This window comes from Heliangelus exortis, chromosome 10 (assembly GCF_036169615.1).
Source record: "Heliangelus exortis chromosome 10, bHelExo1.hap1, whole genome shotgun sequence".
Classification (NCBI taxonomy): Eukaryota; Metazoa; Chordata; class Aves; order Apodiformes; family Trochilidae; genus Heliangelus; species Heliangelus exortis.
In genome coordinates, this window is record NC_092431.1 from 22,395,146 (window position 1) to 22,411,728 (window position 16,583).

The following is a 16,583-nucleotide window of genomic DNA, read 5'->3' on the forward strand; positions in this document are numbered from 1 at the left end:
TATGCCTTTCTCACAGACTTGAAGAAAGTGGTACAGAAGTGGAAAAAGAAAAAAAGGATCCTGGCCTGTTTGGCAGAGCAGTTTTAGCACATGTAAAGTAAATACTAGTTAGCATTACTTATACTGCAGTGCCACCCAGATAGTTTTTGGGAGTCTAGAAGCACCAGCCATACATGAAAATGTGGAATAATCAAATGCTTCATCCCAGGAGAGACCTGCCCTTGGTAACGAGTGTTAAAATCTCTTCACCTGCTCTGCTCTGAAACTGCCCATCTGTGTTAACAGAAACGTTGTGAGCATAGACTAGCTTTTATGATACTTGCATCTGTGATAAAGTGATTAAGATTTATATTTTGCTGAATTTATTACAGCTGATGGAGATAGCTGGAAGGCCAAACATATCCTTATGACCTGAACTGAATTAGTTATGCCCACTGAAAACCATTAGGACTGACATTGCTACATATGAAGAAATCCAGTGATGTCAACAGGCATTATTTTAGGCAGTGGTAAGATGGCTAAACTCATTGTTGAAAAATAACACATACACACACACAAAAAAAAAAAAAAAAAAAAAAAAAGAACCCATCTGCATTTAAGAGGCTCTTGCTCTGGTTGTGTCTTTGAACCTGCAGCAGTTAGGATGTGCCACTTTGGAAGCTGTCCATGCAAGGTTCCACTATATTCACTTAAATGCATAAATACTGTGTGTGCCAAAGGTGTGTGTGGCATTTTCCCCTTGGTTCTGGCATTTTGCAGACTGATGGGGTTTGGTTAGAAGGCTGTTTCATGTTTTGCTTTGCCCTCAGCATTTGTTACATGGACCCGTATCTCTCCTAATGCACATTACCTGGGTTTTACACTGAGGGTAAAAGGATTAATTTCCTCTTCAGTTTTCTGTCTAGACTTTTACTCTTGTATGAGTTTTTTGACAAAGTGAATAAATTAATTTTCGTAATGCACCTGTAAAATGGAAGCCAACTGTTCTTTTTTCTATAGAGGTAGACAGTACTTAAGGGCCAAATTGTAACATTGTAAGGCCTGTCTGACTCTACGCAGCACATATATATTATATATATACAAAACACACCCGTATTAATTCAGTTGCAGTGGTATCTCCCTGTCCATGAAATCAGCTTAAGCTAATGGGTTAACTGATGGCAGCTGGAAGTTGTCCCTCTCAATACTGAGCTGGACTAGCAAGGAAAGGGAGATTGCTGATGGGTTTCACATTTATTTGTAGGCAGTTGTGAAGGGAGGTTGTAGTGTACACAGTGCCTTTTCAGGCTTTTGGCCCCTGCTCTGGCAGGCATAATGTTTTTGTTCTTCCCCCAGCTGTGACTGCTGTAGCCTGAATACAACTGTTGTTTCAGAACTCACCAAGTAGTTTTTTCCTGTTGTTTCTTTCTTCAGCCAGGTAGCATCTTGTCCTATTGCTGTGGATTAGTGAAAAGAGTCTGGCTCCATCCTCCTTACACTTACCTTTTAGATACTTATAGAGATTAATAAGGTCTCCTCTCAGTCTTCTCTCTAGGCTAAACAGTCACAGCTCTCAACCTTTCCCTGTAAGATCCCCGAGTTATCTTTGTTGCCCTCCACTGGACTCCCTCCCTGTCTCTCTTGAACTGGGGAGCCTAGAATTGATGTGGCCTCACCAGGGCAGAATGCCCCCCTCTACTGCTGTCAGTCAGTATCTTCACTGCTTCATAATTCCAGTTTCTCTTTTTTCTGAATTAGCTTTATCACGCTTTCTTTTCTTCTGTTCCCCTTAACTTTTCCTCTGTTTCTGCTTTTGCATCTCATTTTCGAGGGGAGTTCGCAGCCTCTCCAGTTCTCATTATCTTCCCTAAGCAATTTCACTTTTCTGCACTCAGGTTTTCTCTTCTAGTGCAGTCTGCTGTCCTAATTTTCATTTGGTAACTCTTTGAATTCCCATTTTTCTTGATTGCATTACAAGAATACATGAGGGCTTTTAAAGATACATATATATATGTGTATATATGTATATACTCATAACATTAGATAGCTTCTACCTTTCAGTTTCTGGAATGGTAGGTGTATAATAGAAATAGGCCCAAAATAACCCACAGCACTGCAGAAGCCCAGCTGGAATGAGAGCTGGTCCCCATTATACGCTGAATTGTGTCTGGAATCTGTGAGCAGTTTAGTTGCAAACATTCAGAAAGTCTGTTCAATGTGTACAAACTGCTGTTTTTCAAATACTTGTGCTTTGTCTAAATTGATTTGTGGGTAGAATCTTCCAGATTTGGTTGATTTTTCTAGTAGTAAAACTAGAAGGCATGCGGGCAGAGTTCACTGGATACTGCTTGGCAAGACATCAGGAAAAAATTTTTTTTCACCTCTCATTTATGTGAACTATGATACAGTGTGCATAACTATTGCCTTCATTAAGTCATCAGCTTGAATGTTGCCTGTGTTGGACAGTAATATTACTACTGAAAGTAGCATAGTAGACATGTTTTCATTTTATGTATATAGGTACTGAAGGGAGTTGGGAGGGATTTCTGAAGAGAGGTGATGTGTTATAAAAAGTAAAAAAAAAAAAAAAAAAGCCCATGCTAAAACCCAGAAATGACTTGTGGCAGTGAACCTGGACATGCCTTTAGGTTGCAGACAATCAAGCATGAAGGCAGAGAGATAACAGTAAAAGATACTTCTTGTCAGTAGACAGGCAAATGACAAGGGACAGAATAAGTCATTGTTTTTGTAGCCACTAGAGAAGTGGAAGCTACGGATAATCAACACAGTAAAATTTTGTTACCTTTTTGTTTTTTTTCACTAGGTACATTGAAGAAAGCCCCTCTCTGAGACGGATGACTATGATGAGGGAGAAGGGCAGGCGCCAGGCCATCAGGGGCCCCGCGTTCATGTTCAACAACCGGGGCACCAGTCTGACGGCTGAGGAGGAGCGGTTCCTGGATGCCGCCGAGTACGGGAACATCCCTGTGGTGCGCAAAATGCTGGAGGAGTCCAAAACACTGAATGTCAACTGTGTTGACTACATGGGCCAAAACGCCTTGCAGCTTGCGGTAGGGAATGAACATTTGGAAGTGACAGAACTTCTGTTAAAAAAAGAGAACTTGGCACGAATTGGAGATGCCCTGCTGCTCGCAATCAGCAAGGGTTACATTAGGATAGTGGAAGCAATTTTGAATCATCCTGGGTTTTCAGTAAATAAGCGACTGACTCTGAGCCCTTGTGAGCAGGAGCTTCAGGATGATGATTTTTATTCCTATGATGAAGACGGTACCCGCTTTTCTCCAGATATCACTCCCATCATTTTAGCTGCCCACTGCCAGAAGTACGAAGTCGTACACATGCTGTTGATGAAAGGAGCAAGGATAGAAAGACCTCATGATTACTTCTGCAAATGTAATGACTGTACAGAGAAGCAAAAGCATGATTCTTTCAGTCACTCTAGGTCCAGAATAAATGCATACAAAGGACTGGCTAGTCCAGCTTATCTGTCCCTCTCCAGTGAAGATCCAGTACTCACCGCTCTAGAACTCAGCAATGAACTTGCCAAGTTGGCCAACATTGAAAAAGAATTCAAGGTAATGGTGTTTTTCTCTCTTTGTAATTGTTTTTAAGTGGCTGCTATTTCATGATATCCTTAGATGCTTGAAATTATTAGTTGTCTTTATTTTTTCAAATGCTTTCATGTTTTTGTTCCTGATTGTGAGTTTTCAGTACCTAAGCCTTTGAAAAAGATTTTTTTAATGAAATGAAATTGCTTTTTCACATACTGTGTACAGAGGAAATTGGAAAAATTCTGTGTGCATTCTAATAACCTTGAAGCAGACAGAAAAAAAAAATTGGTTGTAAGCAGGCAAGGATTGGTTTTAGTTACAAATGCTGTAAGCGCAGAAGGCAGAAATGTTCTGCTTTTCATGAGCGTACTGCAGCATTAACCTTACTCCTATTTTTTTTATTTGTACTAATTTTGAATGATGTCTTCACATTGTTGAGAACGTGGGGGGGTTGATGCATCTTTTAGAAATGTCACTTGTTCAAAACCAGCTGTTAGACTGATTACAGATGTAAGTCCTATTATCTGGTTTTGAGCTGTATCTGGTTGAGTTTGTCAGTGCCTTGACTTTTCTATCTATTTCAGCTTTTCCATCAGACAGATAATGAATTAGTTAACTATTTTCCATTGCTTTTTTAAAAAATTATTTTGCAGTTCTGTTTAATACCTTAAAATTTACAAAAACACCCACCTTTCCCCCTTGCCCACTGCCCTTCAACCAAGCCCCACCAAAAAAATCTAACACCAGTAGACTATGTGTAAAAACAGAAGCTCGACATGGGGAATGACAAATTGGTCTCAGTGAGTAGTGATGTTAACAGCACTGTGTCTGGCTTTAACAAAAGAATTTAATAAGGTTCTTCAGGGTCTGTACTGGGTAGCACTTGTTTGTTTAATACTTTCGTAGATGATCTGAGAGAGGCAGAAGATTCATTAACTTCCATTAACAGAGGGCAGCAAGAACTGCTGACTGTAGAGTACTCAGAAGAAATATACAAACTGGAGAAGTGTAGGCAGAAACTAATGAAGTGCACAGGAAGGAACAGTTTTGAATTCCTGAGAGAGAATAGTTTCAGATGTAGCTGAGATATAATATAATATAATACAATGCAATGCAATATAATATAATATAAGGTTTCAGTGCCGAGAAGGATTCCTGTACTACGCCATACACTAGTGAAGTGTAAAGGTACACTTAAACCTTTCCTCTCCTTCCTTTGCTGAAGAAGCCCTTTCATGTCATGCTGCTTATTGTACTTCCTTAATGTATTTTTTAAGAAGTATAGGAAAAATGTCAGATTTTTATTTTTCCTCTGCTAAAAAAGCACTGAATTAAGTAAGCTCTTTGTGAACATATAATTGAAGAACTGGAGAATTTTATCATATGCACTGAGCCCATTATGTTGTATGCTTCACACAATGAGTAACAGTTATGGGTCCTCATATAGAGACCATTATAAAAGGTTAAGTCTCTGGTGTGCCTAACGCTGTCCTGTTTATCCTTGGTTCCTTTTCAACTAGCCCAGCAACCTCAGAGTGTTAGGGTCTGCAGAGTCATGTGCCCAAAGTGTGGAGGTTTAGGGATTTTTTGAATAACGCTTTTGTGGTCTTGGATACAAACGTGGTTTGGTTTGTTTTTGTTTTTTTTTTCTCTTGTAGTTTCTTAAAAGAGAATTTTTCATCTGGGTTGGCACCTCAAAAGTTCTACCATCTGTCTTTTTCTTTCTGATACCACATAAAAATTTTGTATTATACTTGTGTTCAGAAACACTGGTGGGCTTAGTGACTCCATTTGAGTATTACACAGTTACTTAGGAACTGAAAGTGCAATCTCAGCCATGAAAAGATGAATTAAGGCAAGCTATATCACTGTGGTTTTTTGTTTGGGGGGGACTCTCTTTAGGGGGGGGTGTAGATGATTAAAACTGAATAGAAAAATGTCAGTAAAAATATAAACTAATGGGAAGCTCGTGTATTATAGGTACTAACACCATGAATACAAATTTCATCTGAAAAAGGATTGGTGTTTTTGAGAACATGGTTTTTTGGTTGAACTACTCATTTCAAACCAGAGCTTAAGCAATAGTTTCACTTTTAAAAATGTTAAATTGTCACAGAATAAAATATTCTGGGTTTAAATTTTTTCATTTTTCTTCTATCAACTTTCTAGCTGGTATTCGTTGATATTCTGGGATACCTAAGAATCCAAGAAATCCACTATTTTCACAGATTTCAGTATTTTTGATACCACTTACACAGCTGCTGACCTAGCCATGTGTGCAAGAAAATTCAGTTTTAGCACCTAGAGCAGAAACTGTTCCTGGCATCTTGTGAGCATGGACATTCCATCCTCTCATCAACATCAAAACATTTCAGTGAAATAATTATTCCTCTAAATGACATCACATCTCTTTTCTTTCTGATTCTTATGCATCTCAGAGTGTCCTTCCTGTTTCTACCAGGCCTGGTAGGAGAGTTTTCTTCTGTCATTGCTGGTTGGCTACCCTTCCTGGGCAGAAGTTGTAGTGGAAAAGGGAGCGAGGGAATAGAAAAATGAAGAGGCAAGGAATTTTTTAGCATCATCATTAAACGTCAGATCATCTGATGGAACTTTCCTTTGGAGTCGCCACAGAAAAAAAATAGGACTAGGTAGCTAAAAGGCCACAGAATAGTCTCTGTATACCTGTTTTCAACTAGATACTGTCCTGGGTTAAGCAAACTCGGTTCTCCCAGTGGAAATTGCACTAGCTGGTATCATGTGAGAATTTGGTCCAACACAGCAAGGATCAGAAAGGTTGTAGTCCTGCTTTATATAGGATAAATCCCTGACCCAGTTTTGCTAAAAACTCCAACCAGCGGAACCAATGGAGGATGTAGACATGCATCTAAAAGCAGCATCTGTCACTGTTCCAAGTAAATTTACATAGTGTTATCTCAGCTGAACTAACAAAGAGTGTTCAAGCTTAATCTATGTTTAGGTCCAGCTTTTAAAAGAACAGAGCCCAGATCCATATAATAGCTCGTGCAATGCTGTGCTTGATTTGTGTATGCAGATCCTGCAGTTAGGCAGACTGACTGCCTACATGATCTTAACGTGGCCATTAAAGAGGTTGTGCTCAACATGAGTCTGTGATTGCAAGGGATGTGTGTGCATGAGTTACACATCTGTGCCTAGTCACAAACTGTTGTGCTTACAGGAATGTGACTCATATAACAGAAGACAGATATGTGAATTTTGTTGAACCACATTTGATTACTCAGTATAGATTCCCTTTGGAATAGTAAACAAGTGAAATCAGCAGAAAATTTTTTATTCTTATGCTTAATTCTTTGCACACAGATTGCTTTTTGTTTGTGAAGATTCCAGGTGAACTCACAAGGTAGTTTTTAATATTATGAATGAGAACAGAACATGCAGAGTTAGTCAGGCTGAGATCCAACCACTGCCATGTGCCAGCATCTGCCAAAACTGCTCATGAGACACAGTTCTGCAGTTCCAGTCATTGTCAGGTGTTGACTGGTGTCAGCCATGGTACCTGTGAAATGCAGATTACAGGCTGATATTTTGATGCTACAAATATGTCTGTGTAACCATAATTTTTAAAATTTTATTTTATTTTTTAGAGAGAGATAATTTAAGATGATACTACTAGTCAGACCATCTGAGTTAGGTTGTGAATTAAGTGAAGAAGTACTTTGTTGATCAAGGAAACAGTCTCTGCATTGTGACAAGATACAGGCAAAAATCCCCACTGTATAAGCAGGTCTATTGATGCCTTACCATGGTGTTCCCATGAAGATTAACTTCATGTTAATGAACTGGAAATTGGCACAGCATGTAGCAGAGGTTTTCAAATATGGATACTACCCACAGGGAGCTCTGGTAGCCTTGTTTAGGATGTGGAAAAGAGTAGTGATCTGGTGGTTTCATTTGTATCTTCTCAAGAGTATGCAGAGGTGTATGTTGATGTCTGAGATGACAAATTCTGGTTTCTGATATTCATATGACACCCTAGAGATAGAAGATTAAGAATTAGGTCCCATATATACAATGTGGGTAGTGTTTGTGTGTCTAATTTTATAAAGTGATTGAGTAGAATGAGATAAATTATATTTGCTTTAGTCAGTGAAGACCTGGAGAGGGAAATCTGACAAGTTTCCCTAGTGTAAGATTCAAATCCTGAGTCATAGATTAGCAATGCAATCAAGTCTGTTGAACTACTTGTACTGTATGTGGAAGCCTTCATGTGATACTTCAATCTCAGTTTGTCCCACTTTTGCCAAAGTAAGGTGTTTTTATACCACTTTGACATTTGAAAATAACTTTGAAAATGTATTATTTTTCTTGTTTGTACTAACTGAGAAAACTATCTTAACTGATCTTTTAAACTGTGCGTGTCACTACAGCAGAAGCTTAGTTGAATATTTACATTTTATGAACACGATTCTTGGCTGTGCTTGCATATTGCATGTGTGTGAGACTTGGTTGTAGCTTAAGCGCAAGGAAACAGGTTTCCTGACTTTTGTATTGGAAGCTGTTAGAGAATGTAAACTACTTGGTAATGTAAACTCTACTATTTACATTTCTTCTGTTGTTTTAATAATAAAATGGTTGAATGGTAAAGGGAAAGGAGCAAGAGTAGCTATTTAGCAACTCTTTAGCAAGAGTAACTATTGTTATTTTGTAACTATTAAAAGTCTACTATTTCACCTTCTCTTTCTTTAGAGAAAGAATCTCCTTTGTAAAGGAATGAGAAAAGAATCTTGTAAGTGAAGCCATTCCCCACAGCTGGGCAGCCCGTGTTCATTCACGCCAGGACAAAATTTGGGTTTATAGAATCACAGAATGGCTGGGGCTGGCAGGGACCCCCTGCATGGGCCAGGACACCGCCCGCTAGATCAGGTTGCTCAAGACCCCATCCAGCCTGGCCTTGAATACTTCCAGGGCTACAACTTCCCTGGGCAACCTGTTTCAGTGTCTCACCACCTTCACAGGAAACACTTTTGCCCTAGTGTCTAACCTAAATCTCCCCTCTTCAAGTTATAGACCACTGCCCCTTGTCCCAGCAGTTTATACAAATATTTCTTGGCCTCTGTGATGAAACTTAGTTTCTAGACAAGACTGTCAAGAATGACTGAACCCCTTTGTCTTTTCTAAGTCTGCTGTTGTAGCCATCATTCTGGAGTCTTCCTCTGCAAGGTTTTTATTTTTGTAGTATCTGGTCTCTGGTCACTTTCCTATCTTTTACTTAAAGGCCTCTGCATTCAGACCTCCATGCTTACAAGTATGTTTCACTCCCTTGTCTAGCTTTCTTACTAGACTTTGCCTTTTAAAAAGTCTTAAATCTTAGTCATGCATATGCTTGCTTATCCTTTCACTGAATTTAATCATGCATCCCAGTATTATTTTTATAATTGGCTCTTCTGTACTGTTGTCCTTGGTTACCAAAAACAAATCTAAAATAACCTTACATCCTGCTGGTTCACTGACTGAATTAATTTGTCATCTATGACCAAAGGAAATAACTGGGTCCTGTTTAGGTATCCTGTTAGGACTGGTTGTTTCTAAGTCTGAATCTGGGGTGTTAGCCTTTAAAATAACACAGTACCTAGGAGTCGCCACAAGCGTTTCATTTTGATTCATACTTGAATCTGACCTATGGGACTGATAGCTGATTCCTCAAGTTATCCCATGCAATCTCTTTTCCCAAAATAATGTGAAACTACTGAAAGCATGTTAGTTTTTCTCAAAAAAAATTAAGTGAGAAAATGATGGGGGCAGAAGCATTTTTGAGAAGGAAAGAACCACAAAGGAAAAATCTGTACCCCTCTAAAGTTTTTTTAAAAAAGACAGTGTCTGAAAATCAACAGTCAACACAAAATAGACTAACAGAGGGCTTAGACTGGACTTCTCACAGCCTAGTGGGGGAAAAAATGGAGAAAAGCTATGAAGTAGTTGAAAAAGAAAAGCTTCAGAAGACTGGAACACTTGATACAACAAGGTCAATTTCCATGTCCAACTATAGCCTCATGTGGGGAAATCAGCATCTGCATCTCAGCTTAAAAAGTCTCTTAAAAATTTAAGTGGGAGGAAGTGGATACATAAATGAAGACAAAGGTTTCTGCTGAAGCAGGTGTCAGATAGGAACTTAAAGGTAATGGCACAGGGGTGGTGTAAGACATACAAGCTTAAACAAAAGTGCAAGCAAAGATTGGTGCCAGCCAACAGTTACTTTAAAATTTTGAAATGTAGCCACAAACGTTTTGGTAGGAGAGAGAGGAGATCAGATACATGGAAATCTTCATGATGACAGCATATATGAGCAGCTGAGTAGTTTAAAGATAGCACCTGAAAGATAGACATAAGCTTGCTCAGAGGGAGGCAGCAAAAGTGAGGATGTGGCTCTAGAGTTACACCTGTGAGCTGCATCACAAGGTATAAGGTATGACCACAGCAAAACACAGCACAGCTGCACCCTGGGTGCTGTGGGTTAATGGCTTGCCATTGATTCTGAAGCATCTGTGTCACAGGCCATTTTCTTTAACCCTTCTGTTTCAGAATGACTATCGCAAGCTGTCTATGCAGTGCAAGGATTTTGTGGTGGGTGTTCTTGATCTGTGCAGAGACTCAGAAGAGGTGGAGGCCATTCTGAATGGGGATTTGAATTCGGAGCCAGTTGAAGCACAGAGACACAGAGCATCACTGAGCCGTGTGAAGCTGGCCATTAAATATGAAGTCAAAAAGGTAACTCCTCATAGCCAGTGCTTTCAGACAGTGTTGTAGGAACAGTGTCATCTCATTTCTCCACAGCCAAAAGAAGACACTTCAGTGGAGCCAGATTTTCACTTAGTGAAATCAGAAAAAAAAAACAAACAGAAATTCAGGATGTGTCTTTCTGCCAGCCTGCATGAAAATATCTAAATCAAAGAGAAAGCTGTATTGGTGAAAGTGTTGGTTTCAACCAGTGAAAAGAACTGGCTTGTGCATTATTTATTTTTGCTACATTTGCTTTCTGTCTTAAGTAACTTTATCAGACAAATAAATTCTGGGAGGTAAGACTTGCATCTTTCTACTACTGTTCCTATCAACACATAGGTCTTTTTTGGAGAAAAAAAAAAATCATTTACTGGTTTGAAAATGGAAAAGAGAAATCTAAGTTCTCAGTAAGTATATTATTTTAAAATTTATTTAGGAATATTACACTAAATGAAACATTTTGTCTACGTGGCTATAGTGAGAAATTCTAAATGAGTTACTGTGTGTGTTCTTTAAATAATATTTTAAATTCAGTCCTCAAAATGTGTGTAATATATCTGTTGCTAGTTAATCAGGTCATTTCAGTCCTTTATCTTTCCACCTGTATTTATCAGTGTTTGGTAAAAGGTAACATGTATTCAGTTGATACTTCTTTTCAAGTTCCTTTTAGTGAACAGGTATTTGGTGAATGAATTTATTCATTACATTACAGGGTTACATGCTGAAAAATTGAGCTGTGTGTCACACATTTGACATAATTTATATCCTTTCAGTGTAGTAGTTTTGAATGTTGTTCTTTTTGAAGATCTCACTACCCTAGCATGGAAAATAGTTAATAGTGCATCCTTCTGTGAGGGGACTTGAGATACAGCAGTCCCTATGTGTTATTTACAGCTACCTATTTACAAGGCTAGCATAAATCTCCATTTTTAACAGCCACAATGGTTTCATCATCTCTGCAGGAAGTAGGGTGTCTTTCAGAATAAATAACACTGTATGCTGTGGCCACCTGTTGAGCCAATCTGCCATGTAAAATGAATTGTGAAAGCAACCTGCCAGAACAACTGGGAAATTCTGGTCTTTAGTATAGCCCCAAAATCAGGTTGACAAAAACTGTAAGCACAAATCTCAAACAGCAAATAATTTCTCCAATATAAAACTACAGCATATGGATGTCTGGTCTATAGCATATGAACGATGAAAATTCAAGGTATAAATATGAAAGTATTAAATTAATTTACAAGAATGGAACAGGGAAGGAATCAAAATACATAAGCATGTTGTCAAATCTAAGTAACATGGGTTCTTTATTCTATTTCATATTAGTGTTAGCAAACCTTTGCTGAGTCTTGTGTCTCAGACTTCCTTGCTGAAGACTGTGGTTTTCTTCTAGGAGGTATTTGTCACTGATAAAAGGAATCACGGAGCAAAAGGCCACACAGGTCTGTAAGAATAATAAAAACCTACGCAGTGAAAAAAAAAAAAAAGACAATTCCATGTAAATAACTTGTTCTCTTTCAAGAGATTAATGATTTGCACATAAACTCACATAAACTGCACATAAAGTTTTTTGCTCCAATTTGTGACAAAAACGGTTCAGAACCTACAAGAAAAAAATATCTTGGTGGGAGGAAATAAGTATATGGTACAGAGCTGTTTCTGTATTTACATTGCTGTTGCCTGCAAAAGACCATTACAGAGAGTGTGACAAGGATTGAGGCAGGAAATGTCCCTGCCATGGTGGTGCTTTGATGCTGAGACTGGCTCCATTACAGATGTGGCAGGTAAAGCAATATTCTGACTGTAGAAGAGATTCAGATGCAGGATTTCCACACAGGATGCTTTCAACCCTACAGCTGTAGGAAGAAGACAAGATTGTGGCTTCTGTTTCTTGGCTTTCAGTATTTCTAGCTGTGCTTCTGGGTCAGCTACACTAAAGTCTGCTCACTGTTGCAAAACAATACAGAAACACAGAACTGTGGGTCCATTAAATGGTTAATGAGCCTTTCCAGAGGGAAGAGAGACAGGGTGAAAGCATATGACAAGTGATCAGATGTGCTCAGAAGTTCACTGCTAGGGAAATGGAGTTGTTAATTCTCTTAGTAATGAAAGTCTTGGTCTTAATACCTGAGGCACATCTTGTAAACAGGGTATGATTTTGAAGCTGAGGTCCAGAGTGAAGAGGCAGCCCTAATAGACTAACGGGACTTTTAGTATTGTAGCTTAGTACTCAGATTGCTGACATTTCAGAGAAGTTGCTCACACTTAGCCAAGTTCTGCAGTTCTTGCTGAGATAAAAATCAGAGTGGGATTTCCACATGAAATCAGTAAGAGCTTTTAATAAAAGCACAGGATTTAGTTTTCAAACACTGAAGTTGTAAAACTGATAGATAAGAAAGAATATGCAACATTCTCGTTGTGTGTTTGTGTATCAGAGCGTGTCAGGATATGTTCCTGTTATGCCTAAACTCAGTCATTATGATTTTATGAATAAATAACATTATAATCACTCTTAGTGATACATAAAAATATTTACTTGTTCATTAGTCATGCAACTGATTGCATCTGAAGTGTTACAGTCAATTATGCTCCAAAAAGCTGTTAAATTAAATTGGGATTTTGTTTTTCAGTGATCAAACTATGTCCTCATGCATTTTTGTTATTCACTGGGGTTTGAGTTGGATCCCAAAATATAAAATCAATGTGTAATGAAAAGTAAGAACCTGCATAGAAAGTAGGTTGAAAGAAGAGAAATGCAGAAGTAATAAGGTTGTAAGATGGTGTGATTGGTAGGTGAAATATGGTGTGAATCTGCTGTCCTTGGAGGAGATTAAGCTGGGAGGGAGATAGACATAAATGGGGACGGGAGGATGGGATCAAGAAGAGGTTGCAGTTGCTAAAAAAGAAAAACAAAAAAAAATCATAAATATATCAGCAGAACTAGAAAGAAGGATGAATTTCAGAGCTTTTTATAGGTGGGAGAAGTGACATGAGTTACTCTGAGGGCGTGGAAGTGGAGCAATTGCCAACAATTTAATAAGTTGCAAAGATCTTCTCAAGAGCCCTTAGACTTACTGCCAGAGAAGAGCTTGTCATAACCATTAACGTCTTATTCACTAAATCCTCCCTTTTCTGGGGAAAATTATATCACAGGCAGATCAAAATGTTGATAGACCAGGAGGAATAAACCAGCACACAGCACTGCATGTGATGCAAGAGGGCCTGTGGTCTGACCCATAGCCTTAGGTGAGCTCCCCTAAAGCTCCTTTGCTTCTTCTTCTCTTCTTTGCTCCTTTGCTCTGGTGACAGGAGGAATGACGTGGGTTGTTTCTTCTCTCTCCTCTTCCCTACAGTTTTAAGCCTGCTTTTTAGAAATGTGTTTGTAATTTGAAATATAATTATTTGCTTTCTTGTCTTCAGGCACAGATAGTCTGCTGTGGGATCTGCTCCTTGATGCTCTGAGTTGAGAATGAAATTTATATTAGCAAAGGATGAGACCAGGGACATATATCAGAATGCACACAGAAAAACCAGGTTTTTGGTTTTTGTTTCAAGAACTGCCAGGCTACACATTTTTATGATTCACAAGCTTCAAAGACAATAGCCTAATAAAAAGAATACAAGCATAGTTCAAGTTTGGATTAATTTCTTAAAAGATCCTTAAAATATTTTGAACTATTTCTGTTGGCCATTCCACTGCAGGTGCAAACAGCATGAAAGTGTGATCTAACTGGATAATGAATCACATACAAAATACTTTGGGCCTTAAATTTTAGAGCAAAGTAGATTAAAATATGAAGATTACTTCCTTGTAAAAGTTCATGCAACAGCTTCAGATTACTCCTCTTGAAAGTTTTAAGGTTCCTCGCTTCCCTTGCCAATGATTTAATTTGATATTTTAAGTCTGCCCTTTTGTACTACTTTATGCACTTTTTAATGAGATTTGGAATATAACTGGAGATTACAGGCAAGACTTGGCAAACAACTGTGTATATAGTACATTATGATCTCAACAGAGTACAAAGGATAATAAAATGGATATCCAATGTTCACACTGGGTTTTTTTAGGGGTTTTGTTTGTTTGTTTTTATAGTATAAGCAACACTGATCAAATCGTGCTCTTAATCCAACACGGATTATTGGAGTTATCAGAATTATTTTCAAATCCTTTTTGTGAAACTGCCTAGCATTCTTCATTCAGATTTACTAGTTACTGTCAACTGATATGACAAAAGGTTTAGGAGAGCAAGTTCGTGTTACAATAACTGAGAAGAAGTTGAACTTTATTCCTAAGCCTATTTTTCTACTTGTCTGATCATCTCTTTGTGACTAAATCACAAAAAAATCACTTGGTGCCCTACTTTTGTCTTGATGTTTGTCTATTTTCACCCCACACCTATTTTAAACCAGTTGGCTACAAAAATCTTTGATGTCTTGGCTCTGTTTGGTTAAGGTTAGTTGAAATTTTACCATGGACTACAGTGGGCATCAGAGCTTGGTGAGAGTGAGTATATTTGAAAATCATTTTTCACATGTCCATGTCTGGGTAAAAGAGAACTGAGTGCTAAAATTTGCTTGTAGGGTTGAACATTCCAAAAATGGCCCAATATTCATTGAATAGATATTCAGTGGTAGCTGTGTATGCTTAGACTGCTGTCAATCAGGACATTTGTGTTTAAATGCCTTATAAATTATAATAAACAATATAACAATAAATATAATCTTATAAATGTAATATAATAAATATAATCTTTTTATAAATTAGAATATGTCTTGGTTTTCTTTCTTTTTTTTTTTTTTTTGCAGTTTGTTGCCCATCCAAATTGTCAGCAACAGCTACTGACTATCTGGTATGAAAACCTCTCGGGACTGCGGGAGCAGACCATAGCTATCAAGTGTCTGGTTGTGCTGGTTGTGGCATTGGGCCTTCCATTTCTAGCCATTGGCTATTGGATTGCACCATGTAGCAGGGTACTGAATTTTATAAATTATGTATCTTGTACTATTCTGGGAGCTGGTTTTCTTGCATTCGGAAATCAATATTTTACCTTTAATTCTGCTGCTTCCACATTTTAACTAATGAGTGATATTTTTAGTTGTCTCTAGTCTGGAGCCAAAAGATGCTGTTTGTTTTATTTGCACTATAAACAGTGATGAAGCATGAAAATAAATTGTTGTGAAGCTTAAAGAAAGGAAAAAGACCATTCTCTGAGAGCTTTTTTTTCCTTTTACATTTCCATAGATTGTGCTTACCTCAGTCTCTGCTATGTAATTTTATTTGTATTAAGAACATGGAATCACCACTCAGATTCTATATTAGGTCTCCTCTGATGACATCTTAAGGTCTAATGCTGTTCCCATATAAAACATTAACAGAACATCTGTTGACTTCACTGATGCAGAACCTAATCTTAAGTAAAATATTTGTTATTCCTGCCCTAGGAGTTATGTTTACCAGGTGGATCATAGACCAGAAATTAAATTATAAGCCTTATCCCAACCATGTGGTAGTATATTTTCATTAAAGAGCACAGCTGTAAACTCTTACCTCATTAAAATTACATGAAAAAATATGGATGCTTCCAGCTTCCCTGATGATTTCACAGTGAAAATAACAGTATTTTCTTTGAAATCTTTATAGCATGTGAATTTTCTGCAAGCAAAGGACATTGATAGATCTATTGATAGATCTTTGGTAAATCAGAAGGAAGATTTCTCTGTTATGTGGGCAGTAGATCAAACTTTCCTATCAAAGCCATTGTATGTTTGTAATTCTTTGCAGTGAAGATATTGTCATCTGCATTTTATGTAATAACATGAACACTCGCTAACAGGACAACATAATCCTTGAGGCCATCTTTGGGAGGCTTTTTTCTGAAATGGTAAAGCATCATAGTTCAGTTCAGTTAAAGGAGTATCCTTGTAAAATGAGTTTTTTAGACTGTTGTGAGCTGTTAGTGCCCATTTATGCTTCTGGAATTCCTGATGAATAAATTTGTTTCTTTGAGAAATATGAGTAACTACTTTCATTCTGCCTTTTCAGCTCGGAAGAATTCTTCGAAGTCCATTTATGAAGTTTGTGGCACATGCAGCATCCTTCATTATTTTCCTAGGCCTGCTGGTGTTCAATGCTTCAGACAGGTTTGAAGGCATAACAACACTACCCAATGTCACTGTTACTGATTACCCTAAGCAGATCTTTAGGGTGAAAACTACACAGTTTACCTGGACAGAAATGCTGATCATGGTGTGGGTACTGGGTAGGTATATTGCCCC

The 16,583-nt window shown here is 38.0% G+C and overlaps 1 protein-coding gene across 1 annotated transcript in view; it reads left to right on the top strand.

Moving 5' to 3' along the window:
- Positions 1–16,583, top strand: part of TRPC3 (transient receptor potential cation channel subfamily C member 3) — a 30,305-nt gene that overhangs the window by 5,439 nt on the left and 8,283 nt on the right. The window contains exons 2-5 of the mRNA XM_071753903.1: positions 2,804–3,575; positions 10,110–10,295; positions 15,114–15,278; positions 16,351–16,567. Coding sequence (XP_071610004.1) covers positions 2,804–3,575; positions 10,110–10,295; positions 15,114–15,278; positions 16,351–16,567 — 1,340 coding nt within the window. The remainder of the gene's footprint in view (positions 1–2,803; positions 3,576–10,109; positions 10,296–15,113; positions 15,279–16,350; positions 16,568–16,583) is intronic.